The 23,360-nt window shown below is 35.3% G+C and overlaps 1 protein-coding gene across 21 annotated transcripts in view; it reads left to right on the top strand.

Moving 5' to 3' along the window:
• The window catches only part of PPFIA2 (PTPRF interacting protein alpha 2), a 654,901-nt gene that overhangs the window by 399,915 nt on the left and 231,626 nt on the right, over positions 1–23,360 (top strand). For all 21 annotated transcript variants that reach the window (XM_056798558.1, XM_056798566.1, XM_056798564.1 and 18 more), the window contains one exon: positions 4,514–4,615. In XM_056798558.1, coding sequence (XP_056654536.1) covers positions 4,514–4,615 — 102 coding nt within the window. The remainder of the gene's footprint in view (positions 1–4,513; positions 4,616–23,360) is intronic.

Genomic DNA, 23,360 nt, shown 5'->3' with positions numbered 1-23,360 from the left:
TCATAAATGAAAAATGGGTTTTGATAGATTAATCAATCATTTGCCAGGAATGCTTTGCTGAAAGCCTGCCAGAAAGAGGAAAACCAATTGTGCTCTTAAAATTCTTCCCTCACTTGCCTGTTCACCTTCCAAACTTCTCTATCTTTTTGTGGAAGCAACAAATTGTTGCAGTGAGTAGAAAGACACTGGACTTCAAGTCAAAGACTATTGAGTTCAAATTCTGATTCATAAATCTTAATTTTTACAAATTTATATTAAATTTAATTAAAATTTTAAAAATGAAATTTTAATAAAAATATTGGGCAGAAAACTTTTTTAAAATCATAAAATTTGCAAAGCTCTTATCTCTGTGACCATAAGCAAGTACTTAACTCCATTTTCAGTTTGCTAATTTGTAAAATGTCTATAAAATGAGGGAGCCATTCTGGATATTCTCTAAGGTCTCTTTCAGCTATGATCCAATGACTAAGCATGTTCAGTTACACATACAATGACGTCTTCACTTGCTAAAAATAGGGAATTAATATTAAGCACCAATCCTAATGTTAATTAGTATATTTAATTCCTAAATTAATTCCAAGAACATATCAATCAATTCTCTTTTATTTTTCTGCCACTCTAACATGAGGAACAGAACCCCTCTGCCATTTTTGGTGTATTGTTTCTTGTTTAATAAATGAATAATGTAAATTGATCCAACCATTCTGGAGGGCAGTTTGAAACTATGCCCAAAGGGCGATAAAAGACTGTCTGTCCTTTGATCCAGCCATAGCACTGCTGGGTTTGTACCCCAAAGTGATGATAAGTAAAAATGACCTGTACAAGAATATTCATAGTCACGCTCTTTGTGGTGGCAAAAAAATTGGAAAATGAGAGGATGCCTTTCAATTGGGAAATGGCTGAACAAATTGTGGTATATGTTGGTGATGGAATACTATTGTGCTCAAAGGAATAATGAACTGGAGGAATTCCATGTGAACTGGAAAGACCTCCAGGAAGTGATGCAGAGCGAGAGGAGCAGAACCAGGAAAATATTGTCCACAGAGACTGACACATTGTGGTACAATTGAATGTAATGAACTTCTCCATTAGTGGCAATGCAGTGATCATGAACAACTCTGAGGGATCAATGAGAAAGAACACTATCTACATTCAGAGGAAAAACTGTAGGACAGAAACGCAGTAGAAAAAAACAACTGCTTCAATACATGGGTCAGGGGATATGGTTGGGGATCTAGACTCTAAATGAACATCCTAATGCAAAAACCAACAGCATGGAAATTGGTTCTGATCAAAGACAGATGTAATACCCAATGAAATTGCATGTTGGTTATGGGAAGGGTGGGGGGAATAAAGAGGGAATAGAATTTGATTTTTGTAACCAAGGACTAATGTTTGAAATTGAGGAAATAAAAAATTTAATTAATTAAAAATAAATAAATGAATGAATGAATAAATAAATGAATACTATACACAAAAATATTGAATAACAAATCAAATTTTGAGGCCTTACGCTATAAGCTTTATATGATTATGAAGATGAAATGTCAATCTTTGGAATTACTTACTAATCATTTTAAAGCCAAGCAGAACAGATTTACACTGTTGTAGAGAGCCAATTACCAAGTTATTAACGAAGTTGTTGTTCATTCATTTCAGTCATGTCTGACTCTTCATGATCCCATTTGGGGTTTTCTTGGCAAAGGCATTGAAGTGGTTTGTCGTTTCCTTCTTCAGTTTATTTTATAGATGAGAAAATCGTAAAAGACTTGTTATAGTTTACACAGCTAGGAAATGTCTGAGGCCAGAACTAAACTCTGAAAGATGAGTCTTCCTGATTCCATCTGGTGTTCTCTCTACTCTGTCATCTAAATACATAATTACCAAAGTACCAAGCCATTAGAGTTCTATTGGGAAGAAAGCTCTCCTTAAACATGAATTCCAATGCAGTTTATTCCAGTCTCCAATGGCTCTTTGGGTCTATATAATCAGAAAAAATGTATTATCACTGGGGAGGGAGGAAGAAGACTAGGCTCTTAACCTATTTTCATGCCTAATAAGTTGTTCAAGTCCAGAGAAATCACAAATCACCTGAAATTAAATTTCTTCATGGAAGCATTGGATTTCTTAGCTTCTATCATCCCCTCTCGCTCTACTCTATGATCTTTTGATCTTCCTAATACCCAATTTAAATGTTTCTGATCACAACATAACCCATTTCCTCCTCCTTATTCTATCTTCAGAAGAAACTAAGACTTTGGGGGCTCATCTTTCCTATATTAGGTCTTTTGATAAATTTTACAGCATCACATTCTCAACTTTGTACTCTGAGGAAAATGTATCAGTAAGTCTTGAATTTTGTTGTAATGGCAACTATTTCCACCAATTCAGATTGCAAGTTATCTGTAATTTTAAATTCCTGAGAGTAAACCCTAGGGTTAAATGATTTGGCCATGGTTGTACAGAATTGTACATCAGAAGCAGAATTTGAACCAGGCTCTCTTGCTTTGAAATGTCTCACTTATTTTGTGCATCATCTTTTATTTCAAAAGGGCAGAATAACAGTGATAGATGGCTTCATAGTTAGGAAGACTTAGATTGGAGTCTCATCTGTGGAACACTGACTATATAACCCTGGGAAAGTTATTTAACATTTAACTGCTCCATTGTTCAAAAGATGCCAAATTGCTTTGATAAGAGTTTCCTCCTCTGCAAAGATCATATACCAATTAAATTATATATATAATCCTTCTCATAAAAAGATATATAGCATATGCATATTTATGTACTTGAAGTATTGTTAGTAACTTCTAAATTGCCTATCAAAAGTGTTTCATAAATGCTTCTAAATTCCTTGATTGATTAATTGACTGAAAGCCAGTGTGGATCATTGAAGCATCAAGCTTGTAATCATAGGATTTCAGGATGACCCAAATGAAAGATGCTAAATTCAAATCCTGGCTCTGATATTAAGCAACCTATGTGTTTCTAGAAAGTTGTTTAATCCTTGTGTTCTACATTTTCATGGTCTATAAAAAGACTGCTATATATTAGCTCAGGTCCCATCTAATCATAATTATAACTGAGTATGGTGCCTTAGTAGGTGCTTAAGAAATGGTAATAGACTCATGGTTATAGAATCCTTTGATCCCATAACTCCAAGTTCAGAAATCTATCAGCTCTTCTGTTCTTATTTCATCTTTTCTTTATAATGATTATGTTCCTGTCTTCAAAAATTACATTACTCTTTTCTATATTTTTCAATGGTTCTATATCTTTCTAAGTTCAGAAATAGATATAATATTCTCATTAGGTAACAAGATTTATGGAAAGTTATTTGTAATTATTACATGCAATTATTTTCTATTTATTATGTTGCCAGTGCTGACTAGAAGACACAAATAGCCCATATCCTAAGGAAAAAAAAAAACCTGTTTAATTAAATGAATATTCAACAAGCATTTCAGTGCCTTCTTGATGCTAGGCATTAGAATTACAAATACAAAAGCCAGAGAGAGTTCGGAAACCTCAAAGATGCTTAATCCAGAGGGCCATGCATTCCCATTTTCTATAAATTATCCAATTATGAATACAATTACAAAATACAATAAAACTCAAATATATTACATACATCACAGCATTTATATCGTTTTAATCATTTCAGTCACATCCAACTCTTTATGACCCCATATGATGATTTTTGGGCAAAGATACTGAAGTTGCTTGCCTTTTTCTTTTCTAGTTTATTTTATAGAAAAGGAAACTGAGGCAAACAGTGTTAAGTGACTTGTCCTGAGTCACATTGAGTAACCCCAAACATCTTTGTATTAGGCAATGTTAAAATAAACATTATGGACAGTGGACAGAGTGCCAAACCTAGAGTCAGGCTTATCTCCGTGAATTGAAATTGAATTCAAATCAAACCTCAGTCACTAATGAGCTGTGTCACTCTGGTTCAGTTTGTTAATAATTCTTTAGTTTTATCACCTCTAAAATGAGCTGGAGCAGGAAGTGGCAAACCAATTTAGTATCTTTGCCAGAAGAATCCCAAATGGGGTCTTAAAGTGTCAAACACAACTGAAAAATGATTGAACAACAACAACAAACAAAAGCCTAAAATAATATCTTTTTGAAACAATAAACATAAAGATAAACACTGATTATAGACTGTACCCAGGTTTTTTATGAGCCAGATTTCTTACTGAGATAACCAATAAGGTATTTGCTTGGTGGAAATTGAAGCAGAATATTTGGAAGGAAAGTACTATCTTTTTGAATATCATTTATCAATTTATTCAACCTTGGTGGAAGTGAAATTACAAGTCTATTAATTTAGTAGGTGTATATACTTTGTTTTTAATTTAGATATTTGTATCTTAAAACTTTAGGAACTAATATTTTGTATCTGTTTTACTTGTGTGTTTAGAATTTGTGTATCTTTTAAAATGCTAATATAATTGCACTATTTGAAAACTTCAGATAGCTCCATAACTCTTTATATTTTCTGTTTTAGGAATTTGCTGCTCTGACAAAAGAATTAAATGCATGCCGGGAACAGTTGCTAGAAAAAGAAGAAGAAATTTCAGAACTTAAAGCAGAGAGAAACAACACAAGAGTAAGCTTAAAGTGAACTAAATGATTTTTCTTTTATCTGGATTGGTTTCTTTTGCATTCTGCTGATATCCTAGGCAAAGATCCCCACAGATAATGGGTAGAGGAAGGAATAAACATTTACATAGTGCCTATGCATGCCAATCACTGTGCTGCAAATTTTATCTTATTTGATACTCACAGAAACTCTGAGGAAACAAACAAACAAACAAGGGTCATTGAACTCTGTTTGCTTCAGTTTCCTCATCTGTAAAAAGAACTGGAACAGAAAATGGGAAGCAACTCCAGTATATGCCAAGAAAACACTGAATGGGTTCATAGGCAGACATGACTGAGAAGACTAATGAAATTTCATCTCCAGATTATAATTAAGGAAACTGAGTCAGACAGAGGGTCACACAGTTTCCTGATTCTCCAGTTGTCTATTCATTGTGCTACCAGATTCCACATACAAGTCCTAAACAAAGACTCCTTGGGGATTTTTTTTTAAGATTTCCTGTATAAATACACACAAATTGGGAAAATAATCCGTAGCAAGAATACTGAACTGATATCGGGAGACTTGAGTTCTCTCTGCTATTTACTAGTTGGATGACATCTTTTGGGGTTTAATTAAGTGCTTACTAATGCTTACTTATTCCCAGATATCTGGGAATACTATAGCACAGTGGGGATTATATATTTACATATATGTATATGTATATATTTGTGTGTGTGTGTGTGTGTGTGTGTAATGTGGAATCTTCTTTAATAAATTGAACATTCTATCAGTTGCAACCTGTTATCACTGTTTGAAGACACTTGTCCTCACATAAGAGAAGTGAAGTGTTAGTTCCTGTTTCAAGTCAACAAGCATTTAATAATCACTATGTGGCAAACATTGCACTAAACGCAGGGGTATAAGAAAGGCAAAACCAATTCCTGCCCTCAAAGTGTTCACAATTTACTACATACAAATAACTATGTACAAACAAGCTCTCTATGGGATAAATCTCTACTCTTTATTTGGGAAGTTTGTGCAATTGTCTGAAGGTAGCTAGGCATTTTATTTTCCTACAGTTGGTTATCTCGAATATGAGTGTTCAGTTAAGCATGCAGATGGAAATAAATTCCCCTTGTATCTTTTGTGTTACAGCTCTTACGAACAAAATCCAAGAAAGCAGTTATCATGAATGGACTGTATTTTTTAATTGCTTGGTCTTGGAAAAGACATAAAGGAATATAAAACAACTAATATCTAAGTATATTGTTCTGCTGGTGTCCTTCCTTTAACCCTCTTTTCTCCCCTCCTGTTTTGGAAGTTAAACAGTCTCTCTGCCCACATTCTTGATGCTCACCTCTTTCATCAGGCTTTGAGTTTGTTCTCTACTCTTTGCAACTCTGATACCTTTTATATAAACATGACAACTTAAATAAAACGGAGTAAGCTAGAAGGATTCACAGCTTGGACACTTCATTCTCATGGAATATCTTACTCTATGGCAATCTCTTGCTCCTGGGTTTTGAGTAAATGGCCCCAAAGAAGCCTTTTCATTCATTTACTCATTCATCTAGGATTTGTCCTAGGATCTGGAGTTAGATAGATATACATGGAACAATCGTTTTCAAATGTTTTTATTCTATTGCAAAGAATATTTTCAAAGATAAATGAGTACCATGTTTATACAAATTAAATGAACAGCAATGAGGATAGGACACACTAGTGCCTTGGGACATCAAAATACATTTTCTTTAGGAATTTGTGCTTCAGCTAAGCATTGAAATAATTGCTAGCATTTGAAATAGCACTTTAAAGTCCTATAAATTTGATAAAAAAATTATATACTTTGTGTTATTTAATTTTCACAATAGTCCTTGGAGGTAGGTACTATTATTATCCCCATTTTACAGATAAGAAAATTTAGGCAGAAGTTAAGTGACTTGTCCAGGGTTGGTTACACAAGTAAATTCTGGTTTTTTGGACTCCAAGTTCAGAAACTGTTGTATCAAGCAGCCTAAGAGAATCTAGGAATCCTAGGAAGCAAGAATGAAAGTGTATTTCATAACTCTGGGAATTCACAGAGATGGATAATGGAACATTACATATGAAAGACAGCAAGTAGAACCAATTTGACTGCAACATAAAGGAAATTTACATGAATTAATTGGTCTGGAAATTTGGCTAGAGCAAGATCCCATGGAGTTTTAAACCTAAATAGAGGAGTTTGTCTTTTCTGTCACCAAGAGGTACCACTTAAAGGAAAAATGAAGTGACATGGTCAGACACAAACTTTGAAAATTGGAACAAAATTTAGATATCACAGAGATTGTCTCAGCAGGCACACATTACATGTTTTTCAGTCACCAAATGTAGATCATCTGAATTCTTTAAGAAAAATGAGGTGCCATTCCTATTGAAAACACTAGAAAGTATAGGAATATAAGGGCCTTTCCTCAAAATAATAAATAGTATATATCTAAAACCATCAGCAAGTATCATCTACAATGGGGACAAGTTAGAAGGCTTCCTAATAAGGTCAGGAGTGAAGTGTGGATGCCTGTTATCACCTCTATTATTTAATATTGTTCTAGAAACACTGACGATATCAATTAGAGAAGAAAAAATAAATTGAAGGGCTTAAAGTAGGCAGAGAGGAAACTAAACTATCCAAACTAAACTATCCCTATTTGCAGATGATATGATAGTACACTTAAAGAACCCCAGAAAATCGACTAAGATTAGTAGAAATAATTAACAACTTTAGTAAAGTTGCAGGGTGGAAGATGAACCCACATAAATCATCAGCATTTCTATATATTTCCAAAACAATTCAGCAGCAAGACTTAGAATGAGAAACTCCATTTAAAATCACTCTAAACAATATTAAATATTTATAACTCTATCTGCCAAGACAAACACAGAAATTATATGAACATGAGCACAAAACACTTTACATCATCAAAACTAGATCTAAATAATTGGAAAAATATAAATTTCTCATGGGTAGAATGAACTAACATAATAAAAGTAACAATCCTACCCAAATTAATCTATTTATTCAGTGCCATACCTATCAAATTTCCAAGAAACTTTTTTATGGAAAAATATATATATATATAACATAGTTCATCTGGAAGAACAAAAGATCAAGAATATCAAGGGAAATTATGAAAAAATTATGGTCATCAAAACAATATGGTACTGGCTAAGAGACAGAAAGGAGGATCAATGGAGTAGACTAGGGGTAAATTACTTCAGTAAGCTGGTGTTCAATAAACCCAAAGACTGGCTTTTGGGACAAGAATTCATTATTCAACAAAAACTGCTGGGAAAATTGGAAAACAGTTTGGGAAAAATTAGGTTTAAATCAACATCTTACACCCTATTCCAAGATTAATTTAGAATGGTTAAATGACTTAAACATAAAGAGTCAAATCGTAATTAAATTAGGTAAACATAGAATAGTATACCTGTAAGATCTTTGGGAAAGGAAGGAATTTAAGACAAAGGAAGAGATAGAGAACATTGCAGAATGTAAAATGAATGATTTTAATGATATCAAATTTAAAAAAATTGTACAAACTAAACCAATGTAACCAAAATTAGAAGTAAAGCAACAAACTGGAAGAACATTTTTATAACAAAACTGTCTGACAGACAGATACACTGTGGTACAATCAAATGTAATGGACTTCTCTACTAGCAGCAATGCAATAATCCAGGACAATTCTGAGGGATTTATGAGACAAATTGCTATTTACATCCAGAGAAAGAACTGTTGGAGTAGAAACACAGAAGAAGAACTGCTTGATCACTTGGGTCAATGGGAATATGATTAGGGATGTAGACTCTAAGTGATCACCCTAATGCAAATATTAATAATATGGAAATAGGTCTTGATCAATGACACTTGTAAAACCCAGTGGAATTACTCGTTGGCTATGGAAGGAGGGTGGGAAGAGGGGAGGGAAAGAACATTAGTCATGTAACCATAGAAAATACTCTAAATTAGTTAATTAAATTAAAATTTTCACATCACAAAAAACCCAACAACTCCAAGCCAGTCTAGTCATCCTCTGCTTTCTGTGCTATCAATTTAAGAAAATATAAACTATTTTTGTAATTATATTAATTTAGTCATATATGTTCATATGTAATATATAAATATTATATAGTTAGTCATATGAATAATTAACCTTATTTATGATGTCAAAAGAGGCCAGTAAATATAACTCAGTTTGAATTATCATATAAACATGGAAAATCCTTGACTTTCTTGAACCAATGGCTTAGTATCTAAAGAGATTACTTTTAGAAGACAAAGGAAATTGACATGTTCTTTTTTTAAGATCAAAGAGACTATGAAGTGATTTTTTTTTATTAAGATCAACTTAACCAACACAGAGACTGAAAATCTAAGTTTTTTTTGTCTTTTTGTTTCTCTGGTTATGTAATCTCCTGTAGTTACATGCTAATATTTTCATGGGTGGACACCTGAGAAGGAGATTGGAAACTGAGGGAAAATGGAAAGAGGAGAGAGAGACAGAGACAGAGAAACAGACAGACAAAGTAATAAAGACTCAGAGACAAGGAGTTAAAAATATAGGCTCCATTGTGTGTGGCCCTCTGATGGAATTGAGAGAGAACTCTATACATGTCCCCAGACTTTTATTGGAGAATTTAGGAATGTGGAATGGGAGGTAGCTAATGAACATATGACATGGCATAAGTTTTAACATTGGCTCAATTGACCGTCACGTAATCAAAGAGGAGGAGGTTAATCAAACATGTGACTTGGTAAGGAATGTAGTCTAACAAAGTGAGAACTCAGTTGGACCCTGAGGCAAATATGTCCTGCTCAGGAATTCTTTTGTCCTTTGGACTGAAGATTTGGAAATACAATAATCAATAAGTAGCATGACCAGGAGTCTGGTATATGAACATATAAGATACAATATCAATATACCAATCATACTTTCAAGATGCTAATATACCTGGCATTCTACAGGTTAAATGTAGGAGAATTTATTTTATTATTTTAATTTCTTTATTTTTTGCCTAGACCTGTGATTTTTATCATACATTTTTTTCCCTAATGAGAATACTACTTTTAATAAAGCAGGTTGTCAGTTACTCTGCAATTTGAAATTTTAGAGGGTTTCCTGGAACTTGCATAAATAAGTGATTTGTCTAGCATAACACAGTCAGTGTTTGTCAAAGGATAGACATTTACCTAAGCCCTACTGAATTTCAGCTCTGAGTTGAATTGCCTTAGCTTTATGACATCTTATCTTGCTTTGAGTTTGTGCAGACTTTTATTTGTTTTTTTTATATATGCTTTTCTTTTTAGTATTTATTTTGTCATAATTCTCTAATAAAAATTGTGTTGGATCCCAAACAATTGTGAAAACTGAGGATTCAGTTCAGTGAGCATTTATTTATAACCACTTACAGTTAGGTGATATAGTAGATAGGGTACCACTCTTTAAGTCAGGATGACTCATCCTACAGAACTCAAATCTGCCCTTGGACACTTCAAAGCTATGTGACCTTGGGCAAGTCAATTAACCTTATTTGCCTCAATTTTCTAATCTGTAAAATGAGCTGGAGAAGAAAATGGGAAACCACGCTAGTATCTTTTCCAAGAAAACCCCATCTCTTTTCATTTTCATTCAGAAGAAACAGGTCATCACTTTTATTATAATTGTCCTCTCTTTACTTTCTGATTGTATTGCCTTAAAAATATTCATTGTTTTCTTGTCTTCTCTTCTGTACACTCCCTCCTTCTACATACTTTATTGTCCAGATTATATAGGAACTCTGAACTTGTACAGTATTTTCCTGTTCTTCTTCCTTTCCCCAAGCTGTTTCCTTAAATCCTTGTCAGTTAAAGTCAGTTAAAAAGAATTTATAATGCAATCAATGCAAGATTATTTTACAGGGGAAGGCACTAGCAACTGTAAGGAGTGTAGTGTTGGAAGAGACCTCCCCCAGAAATTGGAATTTGGGTTAAGTATTGAAGGAATGCAGGAAAACCAGTGAGGAAATGCCAGAAAATTCTATCCATAGAGTACACCCAGTGCAAAGACTTAGAGGTTGGAGGTTAAACATGCCTGAGGACCAGAGAGACCAGTGTTGTTGAATTTCAGTAGGTGGAAGGCTGAACTATATACAATGAGCTTGTAAAAGTAGAAAGGGAGTTGTTTAGAACATTAAAGGATAACTAGATGAGTTTGGGTTTTTTTTTTTTTATTTGAATCTACTCATTTTGGAGCTCTTTGAGCAGGGAAAGGATATGACCAAACTGCAAAGTAGATCATGGATTAAAATGGAGAGAGATGAGGTATGGAGGTATGATTAGCAGGAAGTAGCAGTACTTCATTGAGAGGTGATGGAAGCCTGAACTAGATTAGTGACATTGTGTAAACAAAGGGATATATATATATATATGAATTGTTGTGGAGGTAAGAACAAGATGCTTTCTTCTCCTTTTTTCCTCTAGAATCCTACTCATCTTTTAAAATCCAATTTAAATGCCATCTCTGGAGGATTTTAGGTTTTCTCATCTGTAAGGGCCTCCATCAATCTCATACATCAATGAATAAAAAGACATTAATTAAGCACTTAATTTGCTCGAAGTGAGAAGAATGTGGTGACAGTTCTGAGACTTGGAAGACAGGAAAACCTGAACTTAAATCCAATCTCTAATGCATAATAACTTAACATTTCAGTATTTCAGGCAGTCCTCTATGAGTGTATGTTGTAAAGAAATTCTTTCCCTATTAAGAGTTCCTTGAAATGAAATAAAATCACAAAGCCAGTGAAATCACAAATCCATGCCCCATCTCAATCCTTACATGCCAGATTCTGCTAACCACTCAATGCAAATCCAAAAGTGAGCATATGTAGGCCCCCATGGGATTTATATTATACAGGGGGGAGATAGCACTAATTCTGCTATCTTGAAATGTAAATTCTGATAATCTGTTTAGGGGATGTCTTACCCCCCCCCCACCTATTAGAATGGAAGAATCTGATAAGAATACAGGCAGTGTCTTCCCTAAATTCTACTTCTCCTCAAGTGCTTGCAAATTGCTCTCTGCAAAGTCAAACTTGAAAAATGGTTATTAAAAAAACAAATGAATGATTTTCACTCATTTTAGTGAAAAAAAATGATATTCTAGTCACTATTCTTTAAGAAAAAAATCAAAACAGGTAGTTTTAGTGGTTCTTATTCTTGGTGCTAATTTTGGAAGTACCCATAACCACAAAATGTAATATTTAACCCAGTTCATCATCATATCTCAATAATTAGTGGTGATTTAATTTTCTTCATCTTCAATATAGAAACTTAAATGGAAACTAAAGCAAAAAAGAATGTTTATTCTAAAAGTAAGAAGATTCTTCTTACAAAGTTCTGATGGGATGAGGAGTTGTTCTACAGAAACAAACATATAAAGAGTAAGTAAATAATATCAACAAACACCACTGATTCTGAACTAGATATGAAACTCAATTTCTTATTACCCAATTATTTTAAGGGGTTTCAGTCTATAAAACCATGTTATTAACATTTCCTTTTCCTCCTCCTCACTTCTTCCTTTACCATCATTAACATTTATATAGTGAATATAATGCTTATAATATATAACTAGGCTTACAGTATTTTAAGAACTTTACAATTATTATCTTGATTCATCCTTAATCAACCCCATGATGTAGGTGATGTAATTATCCTAATTTTACAAATGAAGAAACTGAGGCAAACAGAAGTTAAATGATTTGTCCAAGGTCACATAGCTGGTAAATGTTGGAGGCTGGATTTGAACTTGGCTCTCTATCTTAAGGCCTCACACTTATATTTTATGATTTTTGTCAGATTTGCATGTCACACAATCTATTTTTTAAGTAAAACTCCAGCATTCTATACTTGAATATCATATCTTCATTACTCTTTTTAAATTTCCTCTCTCCTTAGGAAAAAAAATCCCCATCACAAATATGCATATTTGATCAAAACAAATTCCCTCCTAGATTATGTGTAAAAATATACAGTTTATTCTGCAAATTTAGTGAATCACCTCTTTAGCAGCACCTAGGAGGGAACCTTCTTCATTATTTCAATTTTTCTTCTTGACATTATTGTCATTGTGTAAATTGTTCTGTTACTTATGCTAATTTCACTCTGCATCAGTACATAGAAGTCTTCCCAGTTTCTTTTCAAATTGTACATGTCATAATTTCTTACAGCACAGTGATATTCCACTACAATAACAAATCATAATTTATTTAGCCATTTCTCAATATTTAGACATTCTATTAGTTTCTAGTTTAAGTGTTCTATAAAAAGAGCAACTTTAAATGATTTTGTATACATGATCCCTTTTCTTCTATCTTTATCTGGTAATTTCTAAAATTATACTGCCTTAAAATGGTCATTTTAAACTAAAATATCTGTTTTGTCTTGTTTGCATGAATATTTATTGAAAATTATAATAAATATTCCATTAGAAAAATTGATCATAAAAATGTTTGCTGATTAGCTAGCCTTAAGTAAGTCATCAAACCATGATTGATGCTAGCTCTTTCTTCCAAAAATATACATTTTTGTATATTTAAAATTATTTTACAAATAAGTTTTAAGGCATTTTTGCATGTAAAGTCTTTAACTCTTTATCAAGTATTTTTATATAAATAGTAATGTACTAGATATTGGTAATATACAAGCAAAGAATGACATAATTCCTACTCATAATGAGAATAAATTCAAATTGGAAAACAAGAACCTATGAAAACATTCACCCTGAAAAGAAAGCCAAAAATTCAAATATATACAAATCAGCTAAATACAGACCTTAGCTCTGTGACTGTGGGCAAGTTACTTAACCCAGTTTGCCTTACTTTCCTTATCTGTAAAATGAGCCAGAGTAGATGGTAAACTCTAGTTGCTTTGTCAGGAAAGTCCTAGATGGGATCATGAAAGTCACACATGAATAAAATGACAAAATAATAATGAAGAAAGCTGAATAGAAACTTCTTTTTGAGAGGGAGCACTTAACAGTTTGTTGGGGAAGGTAGCGATAAGGAAAGACTATGCATAAGATCATGCTTGGGCTTTGTTTTGAAGAATGGGTTAATTTAGGAGAAGTAAGTAGGGAATATATTCCATGGATGTGGGGCAACTAGTGTTTAGGCATGCAAATGAGAGAGAGAGAGAGAGAGAGAGAGAGAGAGAGAGAGAGAGAGATCTATGAGGAACAGAGAAGACAAGTTTGTTTGGATTAAATAATGTGGGAAGGGGAGTAATGTTCAATGAGACTTTTTTGGGGATTAGATTGTGAAGCATTTTATAAGCTAAACAGAGAATTTCATGTTTTATCTTTAAAGCAAGATAGACCCACTAGAGTTGATTGAGGAGATTCACATGGTCAGATATACATGTAGAGAAATATTATTACATAGGATGGAAGAGAATGGAAAGAGACTTAAAAGCAAGGTATCCAATTAAGAAATGTTATTATACTTATCTAGACAATAGGTGATTGGTACCTTAATAATGATTGTAGCTATGTGAATGGACAGAATGAGAGAGTTTAGAGAGATTTAAAGGCAAAAAATGAAATAAAACATCAATGGCTACCATAGGAAGTTGTGGAGAGGGAGGAATCAAGGATAATGTGGAGGTTTTGAACCTAAGAAACTGGAAAAATAAGAGATCCCTTTGACAGAATTAGGAAAACTTAGAAGATAGGAGGATTCAGAGGCAATGATAGGAAGTTCATTTTAGACATGTTCAGTTTGAGTTATCTCCAGGATATCCAGTTTGAAGTGCAGAATATAGAATAGGTCATTAGAGTTGCAAGACAGGAACTTGATATGTAGATCTTGGAGTCATTTTCATAAAGATGATATTTCAATCCATGAGGACCTATGAGGTTACCAAATATTTTTAAATATTTTTAAGAGTTACCAATGACCTCTTTCCTCATAGGGATATATATCATTTTAATTTATTGGGTCTTTTAAAAACAAAGTTTTGAGGTTTTTTGTTTTGTTCTGCTTTTTTCCCTCTTTTTTTTTAAACCCTTATCTTCCATCTTGGAGTCAATACTGTGTATTGGCTCCAAGGCAGAAGAGTGGTAAGGGCTAGGCAATGGGGGTCAAGTGACTTGCCCAGGGTCACACAGCTGGGAAGTGTCTGAGGACAGATTTGAACCTAGGACCTCCAGTCTCTAGGCCTGGTTCTCAATCCACTGAGCTACCCAGCTGCCCCATGATTCTCTTGAGTTCTGTGCTTGGACGTCAAAATTTCTGTTAAGGTCTGTCCTTACAAATTCTTAGAATTCTTCTATTTTGTTAAATGATCATACTTTCCACTGTAAGAATATAGTCAGTTTTGCTGGGTAATTGATTCTTGGTTGTAGACCAAGTTCCCTTGTTTTCTGGAAAATCATATTCCATGTCTTTTGGTCCTTCAGTGTAGATGCAGCCAGATCCTATCCTCACTGTGGTTCCATGGTTTCTGAATAACTTCTTCTTGACAGCTTGTAACATTTTTTCCTTGATCTGATAGTCTTGAATTTGGCTATAACATTTCTGGGTGTTGTCAGTTGGGGATTAAGTACAGGAGGTATTCTGTGGATTCCTTCAATCTCCACTTTTCTCTCTTGTTCTAGAATATAGGGGCAGTTTTCTTGGATAATTTCCTGTAGGATGATGTCCAGGATTTTTCTTTTGTCATGGCCTTCTGGTAGACCAATGATTCTTAAGTTGTCTCTTCTGGAATGATTTTATAAATCTTCTGTTTTGTGAATGAGATGCTTCATATTTTCCTCAATTTTTTCATTCTTTTGATTTTGGTTTATAGTGTCCTGCTGCCTTGTGAAGTCACTTGCTTCTAATTGTTGTATTCTGGTTCTTAAAGACTGGATTCCATCCCTGGATTTTTGGTCATTCTTCTCCTTCTGGTCTGATTTTCTTTGGAGGTCATCTTGCATCTTCTTTGCCTCATTTTAAAGCTATTTAATTTTGGCTTTTATGGCACTATTTTCTGTTTCCAGATGAGTTATCTTGCTTTTTAAGTTCTTTTCCCAGTTGTCTTGAGCTTCTCTTAATTGTGTTTTGAATTATATTTTGAGTTCTTCCAAAGCCTGTGTCCAATTTCCTGGAGTTTCTGTTTTTGCTTCATGTTCCTTGATCTTCCTCTGTTACATTTGCTCTGTGTTCATTGCTTGGACAGAAGCTGTTGATTGTAATTTCTTTTTTTTTTTTTATTGTTTGCACATATTTGCACATTCTTTTCCCTGTGTAGTTGCCTGCACTCTTGCTCCTCTCATTATGTGCTGGATTTGTGGATTTGGGCTTTTTTGTCAAGCTTCATCCTTGGTGCTTAGCAAGGCTCTCAGAGCCGTCTGTGGGGAAGCAGTGTTGGAGCTTGAGCTTCTTTGTCCTCTGAAAGCTTGATAAGATTAAGCCCACAGGAGTTGAACTTGCAGAGCTATATGTACCCTGAGCCCAAAACCACAGGAAAGGGAGGGGGTCAATATGGAGTGTCTTGGCTGAGACTAGGCTGCCTGCTCTGTGCTTCTTTTACAACTGCTTCCCCACCACCTTTTTTCACATCCCTAAGCCTGGCACAGCTTTGCCAGCAAGGTACTCAGTCCAGAGTAGTGCCCTTGCCCACCCAGAAATTCTAGCCACTGATGAACTCTCAGTACTGTAGGTGGGAGAGAGGTCCTGGGACTTTCCTTCTTCCTTCCCCTTAAACCCGAGTTTTCTCAAATTCAGTCTTTTGGGAGGTGTACCTTTTAAGTTGAGTCCAGCAGGAGGATTCTTTGGCTCTGTCCTGTTGTGAGGTTTGGTTTTCAGTTCCCTAAGAGCATTTGGTTTTTAATCAATAAGGAAGGGTTTACAGAGGTCTGAACATTCGCTGCCTCTTTGCGGCCCTCTTGACTCCACCTGACCGATCTTTATTTTTTAATGGTTTGTATAGTTTTGAATTTATTTGACTTTTAAATACTTGTTAGAATTAATATTTTTTATTTGCTAAAATAATTCTTTTTTTTTTTAATTTAAACATTATTTTATTTGGTCGTTTTCATACATTGTTCATTGGAAACAAAGATCGTTTTCTTTTCCTCCCCTCCCCCTCTGCCCCCCCGCCTTTCCCTCTCCCATAGCCGACGCATGATTCCACTGGTTATCACATGTGTTCTTGACTCGAACCCATTTCCCTGTTGTTGGAATTTGCATTATAGTGTTCATTTAGAGTCTCTCCTCAGTCTTATCTCCTCCAACCCTGTAGTCAAGCAGTTGTTTTTCATCGGTGCTTTTACTCCCACAGTTTATCCTCTGCTTGTGGGTAGTATTTTTTTTTAGATCCCTGCAGATTGTTCAGGGAAATTGCATTGATACTAATGGAGAAGTCTATCACCTTCGATTGTACCACAATGTATCAGTCTCTGTGTACAATGTTTTCCTGGTTCTGCTCCTTTCGCTCTGCATCACTTCGTGGAGGTTGTTCCAGTCTCCATGGAATTCCTCCACTTTATTATTCCTTTGAGCACAATAGTATTCCATCACCAACATATACCACAATTTGTTCAGCCATTCCCCAATTGATGGGCATCCCCTCATTTTCCAATTTTTGGACACCACAAAGAGCGCAGCTATGAATATTCTTGTACAAATCTTTTTGTCCATTATCTCTTTGGGGTACAAGCCCAGCAGTGCTATGGCTGGATCAAAGGGCAAACAATCTTTTATCGCCCTTTGGACATAGTTCCAAATTGCCCTCCAGAATGGTTGGATCAATTCACAACTCCACCAGCAATGAATTAATGTCCCCACTTTGCCACATCCCCTCCAGCATTCATTACTTTGCATAGCTGTCATGTTAGCCAATCTGCTAGGTGTGAGGTGATACCTCAGAGTTGTTTTGATTTGCATCTCTCTGATTATAAGAGATGTGGAGCACTTTTTCATGTGCTTATTAATAGTTTTGATTTCTTTGGCTGAGAACTGCCTGTTCATGTCCCTTGCCCATTTGTCAATTGGAGAATGGCTTGATTTTTTGTACAATTGATTTAGTTCTTTATAAATTTGAGGAATTAAACTTTTGTCAGAGGTTTTTATGAAGATTGTTTCCCAATTTGTTGCTACCCTTCTGATTTTAGTTACATTGGTTTTGTTTGTACAAAAACTTTTTAATTTGATGTAATCCAGATTATTTATTTTGCATTTCGTAACTCTTTCTAATTCTTGCTTGGTTTTGAAGTATTTCCCTTCCCAAAGGTCTGACATGTATACTATTCTGTGTTCGCCTAATTTTCTTATAGTTTCCTTCTTTATGTTCAAGTCATTCACCCATTTTGAATTTATCTTGGTGTAGGGTGTGAGGTGTTGATATAAGCCTAATCTTTCCCACACTGTCCTCCAATTTTCCCAGCAGTTTTTATGAAATTGTGGATTTTTGTCCCAAAAGCTAGGATCTTTGGGTTTGTCATATACTGTCTTGCTGAGGTTGCTTGCCCCCAGTCTATTCCACTGATCCTCCTTTCTGTCTCTTAGCCAGTACCAAATTGTTTTGATGACTGCTGCTTTGTAATATAGTCTGAGATCTGGGACTGCAAGACCCCCTTCCTTTGTATTTTTTTTTCATTATTTCCCTGGATATCCTTGATCTTTTGTTCTTCCAAATGAACTCTGTTATGGTTTTTTCTAAATCAGTAAAAAAATTTTTTGGAAGTTCCATTGGTATGGCACTAAATAGATAGATGAGTTTGGGTAGGATGGTCATTTTTATTATATTGGCTCGTCGTACCCATGAGCAGTTAATGTTCTTCCAATTGTTCAAGTCTAGTTTTAGTTGTGTGGAAAGTGTTTTGTAGTTGTGTTCATATAGATCCTGTGTTTGTCTCGGGAGATAGATTCCTAAGTATTTTATTTTGTCTAAGGTGATTTTGAATGGGATTTCTCTTTCTAGTTCTTGCTGCTGAGCTGTGTTGGAATTATATAGAAAGGCTGATGACTTATGTGGGTTTATTTTGTATCCTGCAACTTTACTAAAGTTGTTGATTATTTCGATTAGCTTTTTGGTTGAATCTCTAGGATTCTTTAAGTAGACCATCATGTCATCTGCAAAGAGCGATAATTTGGTCTCCTCCTTGCCTATTTTGATGCCTTCAATTCCTTTATCTTCTCTAATTGCTACTGCTAGTGTTTCTAATACAATGTCAAATAATAGAGGTGATAATGGGCATCCTTGTTTCACTCCTGATCTTAATGGGAATGGATTTAGTTTATCCCCATTGCAGATGATATTAGCTGATGGTTTTAGATATATACTGTTTATTATTTTTAGGAATGACCCTTCTATTCCTATACTTTCTAGTGTTTTTAGTAGGAATGGGTGTTGTATTTTATCAAAGGCTTTTTCTGCATCTATTGAGATAATCATGTGGTTCTTGTTGGTTTGCTTGTTGATGTGGTCAATTATGTGGATAGTTTTCCTAATGTTGAACCAGCCCTGCATCCCTGGTATAAATCCTACTTGATCATGGTGGATGACCCTTCTAATCACTTGCTGGAGTCTTTTTGCTAGTATCCTATTTAAGATTTTTGCATCTATATTCATTAGGGAGATTGGTCTATAATTTTCTTTCTCTGTTTTTGGCCTGCCTGGTTTTGGAATCAGTACCATGCTTGTGTCATAAAAGGAGTTTGGTAGAACTCCCTCTTTGCTTATTATGTCAAATAGTTTGTATAGTATTGGGATTAACTGTTCTCTGAATGTTTGATAGAATTCGCTGGTGAATCCATCAGGCCCTGGGGATTTTTTCTTAGGAAGTTCTTTGATGGCCTGTTGGATTTCTTTTTGTGATATGGGATTATTTAAGAAAACTATTTCTTCTTCTGTTAGTCTAGGCAATTTATATTTTTGTAAATATTCATCCATATCACCTAGGTTGGTATATTTATTGCCATATAGTTGGGCAAGGTAGTTTTTAATGATTGCCTTAATTTCCTCTTCATTGGAGGTGAGATCCCCCTTCTCATCCTTGATGCTGTTAATTTGCCTTTCTTCTTTCCTTTTTTTAATTAAATTAACCAGTACTTTGTCTATTTTGTCTGTTTTTTCAAAGTACCAACTTCTAGTCTTGTTTATTAGCTCAATAGTTCTGTCACTTTCTATTTTATTAATTTCTCCCTTAATTTTTAGGCTCTCTAGTATGGTTTTCTTCTGGGGGTTTTTAATTTGTTCATTCTCAAGTTTTTTGATTTGTATTTCCAATTCCTTGGTCTCTGTCCTCCCTAATTTGTTAATATATGCACTCAGGGATATGAATTTTCCTCTAAGTACTGCCTTGGCTGCATCCCATAAGGTTTGAAAGGATGTTTCGCCGTTGTCATTTTCTTTAACAAAATTGTTAATTGTTTCTATGATTTCTTCTCTAACTATCCGATTTTGGAGTATCATGTTATTTAATTTCCAATTAATTTTTGATTTGGGTCTCCATGTACCCTTGCCAATCAATATTTTAATTGCCTTGTGGTCTGAAAAGGCTGCAGTTAATATTTCTGCTTTTCTGCATTTGAGTGCCATGTTTCTATGACCTAGTGTAAGATCTATTTTTGTGAATGTGCCATGTGGTGCTGAAAAGAAGGTGTATTCTTTTTTGTCCCTATTTATTTTTCTCCATATGTCTATTAATTCTAATTTTTCTAAGATTTCATTCACCTCTTTTACCTCTTTCTTGTTTATTTTTTGGTTTGATTTATCTAAATTTGATAGTGGTTGGTTCAAGTCTCCCACTAATATGGTTTTACTGTCTATTTCCTCCTTCAATTCTCCTAGTTTCTCCATTAAAAATTTGGATGCTATACCATTTGGTGCATACATGTTGATTAGTGATATTTCCTCATTGTCTATACTTCCTTTTAGCAGAATATATTTACCTTCCCTGTCCCTTTTGATCAGGTCTATTTGTACTTTGGCTTTGTCAGATATCATGATTGCAACTCCTGCCTTCTTTCTATCGGTTGAGGCCCAAAAGGTCTTACTCCAACCTTTAATTCTAATCTTGTGAGTGTCAACCTCCTCATATGTGTTTCTTGAAGACAACATATGGTAGGGTTTTGGGTTCTAATCCAATCTGCTATTTGTCTACGTTTTATGGGTGAGTTCATCCCATTCACGTTCAAAGTTATGATTGTTATTTGTGGATTTGCTGGCATTTTGATATCTTCCCGTAGTTCTGACCTTTCTTCTTTAGCTTTCTCCTTTTGAACCAGTGATTTACTTTAGGTCAGTCCCCCTAGTCCCCTCCCTTGAGATGCTTCCCTTTCTATCCCCTCCCTTTTTATGCTCCCTTCCCCTCCCCCCTCTCCTTCCCTCCCTTTTTGTACTCCCTCTCCCCTCCCCCTCGTTGCGTTTCCTTTCTTTCTTGCCCTAATGGATAAGATAGAATTCAGGATCCCACTGGATCTAGATGTTCTTCCCTCTAAGATTTGATTTCACTGAGAGTAAGTTTTAAGTAATTCCACTTCACGCTCTCTTCCTCTCCTTCTCATATGAGAGTTCTTCCCCTCCCCTTCCCATGTGTATCTTTATATGGGAAAGTTTATTCTATTGATTCCCCCCCTATTTCTTGAAGTTAATCTTAGTATTATCGCGATTCCCCCCTCCCTTTTCCTTTCTTTGCCCCAACTTTCCCCAAATCTTCTTAATGCCCCAATCTTTCCCTATGCATGTTTCTTCTAACTACTCTTATGATGATACAATTTATGAGAGTTACACAAAACATTTTCCCCACATATTAATATATATAATTTGATGTAAATGTAGTCCTTATAGAAGAGAGTTTGACTTAAAGAAAAAGATAAGATTTATCTCCTTTTCCCTTTCTTTCATATTTACCTTTTCATGTTTCTCTTGCTTTCTGTGCTTGGATATCGAAGTTTCCACAGAGCTCTGGTCTTTTCTTAGCAAATGCTTGGAAATCTTCTATTTTGTTGAATGCCCATATTTTCCCCTGGAAGTATATAGTCAGTTTTGCTGGGTAGTTGATTCTTGGTTGGAGACCCAGCTCTCTTGCCTTTCTAAATATCGTGTTCCATGCTTTGCGGTCTCTTAGTGTGTTAGCCGCTAAGTCGTGTGTGATCCTTATGGGAGCCCCCTTATATCTGAAGCTCTTCTTCTTGGCTTCTTGCAGGATTTTCTCCTTTACTTGGAAGCTCTTGAATTTGGAAATTACATTTCTAGGGGTTGTCTTTTGGGGATTTAGTATAGAAGGTGTTCTATGAATCCTTTCTATTTCTATTTTGCCCCCTTGCTCCAGAACGTGAGGGCAATTTTCTTTTATAATCTCCTGTAGAATAATATCCAATTTGTTGTTTACCTCTGGTTTTTCTGGGAGACCGATAATTCAGAGATTTTCTCGTCTCCCCCTGTTTTCCAGGTCCGTGACCTTCTCAGTGAGATATTTTATGTTTTCTTCTAATTCATTAATTTTTTGGGTTTGCTTTATTGATTCTTGCTGTTTTATCATCTCACTTTCTTCGAGGTGCTTAATTCTGGTCATTAGGGACTGGTTTTGCTTTTCAGCCTTGTCTGCCCTTCTATTGGATGCTTCGAGTTCTTTTTCCAATTGAGCATTCTTATCTGTCAGACAGCTGATCTCTTTCTCCCATTTTTCTTTCCAGGTTTCCATCTTTTGGATAAGTTCCAGTTTGAGATCTTCCAGAGCTTGTTGATAGTTTCCATTTTGGGAGGCATGTTCTGAATTTTTTTGGATTTCCTCCTCATTCTCCTCTTTTCCTTGGGTACTTCCACCATAAAAGTTTTCAATAGTCACTTTTTCCCCTTTCTTCCTGGAGGCTTGATTTTGGGCCATGTGAGCCATTCCTTTGGTGGTTTTATTCCCCTTTCCTTTTTGGTCTGGGATCTGGGTTATATGTGTGGTTTTTCTGTGAATTTAGGTTGCTTCAGACTAGTTCTTCCCAGCCTCCGAGGTTTGTTAGAGCGCTGGGTCCCTGATCACAGCCACACTGCCCAGGTGTTCAGCTCTGCCCAGATAATCAAGGTGTTCAGCGCAGCCCGCCCCAAGTACAGCTCCGCTGGATTCTCCAGTGAAAGCGCCCTGAGACGTTTTTTCCTGGCAGTCCCCAGATCCCAAGGACCCTGGAGTGCCCCCCCAGACAGAGACGCTCCCCACTCACTCGCTGTCCTGGTGAGCGCTCAGGTAGCTCACTCTGGTTTAGTGGGGGAGGTGGGGTGGGGGAAGGGTGGCTCAGTTCACTTTTCTGTGCAAGCTTTTCCTTCTTATTTTAGTGTGGAAATGTTCAAGCCCCACGTACCTTTGCCTCTGTGGGTTACTGGGGAGTCCTTCTGTTCCTCCAAAGGTGATTTTATGCTCCTTTGATGTAGTCTATTTCGTTCGGTGCTGAGGAGAGGAAGCGTGTGGCGTCTAGATTGCAGCCATGATTACCCGGAAGTCAGAATTAATATTAATGTATCTGGTCTTGGGAAAATAATTTATGTTCATTTAATTTCTCATTTTTAATGATATTGTACTTATGTAGTATATAAATTGTCAGTTTTCTGGAAATTTAATTATACAAATAACTCTTAATCATTGTTTAACTTCATCTCCACTGGTGGTGTATTCACTTGTTTTTTTTTTCTTCATTTTTTGATGCTGCTAATTTGGTTTCTTCTTTCTCTTTTTTTTTCAAATTAACCAATGGTTTATTTTTCCATAAAATCAGT

Source organism: Monodelphis domestica, chromosome 5 (genome assembly GCF_027887165.1).
Source record: "Monodelphis domestica isolate mMonDom1 chromosome 5, mMonDom1.pri, whole genome shotgun sequence".
NCBI lineage: Eukaryota > Metazoa > Chordata > Mammalia > Didelphimorphia > Didelphidae > Monodelphis > Monodelphis domestica.
Note: the sequence above shows the minus strand (reverse complement) of the source record. Positions and strands in the feature narration are given on the sequence as shown.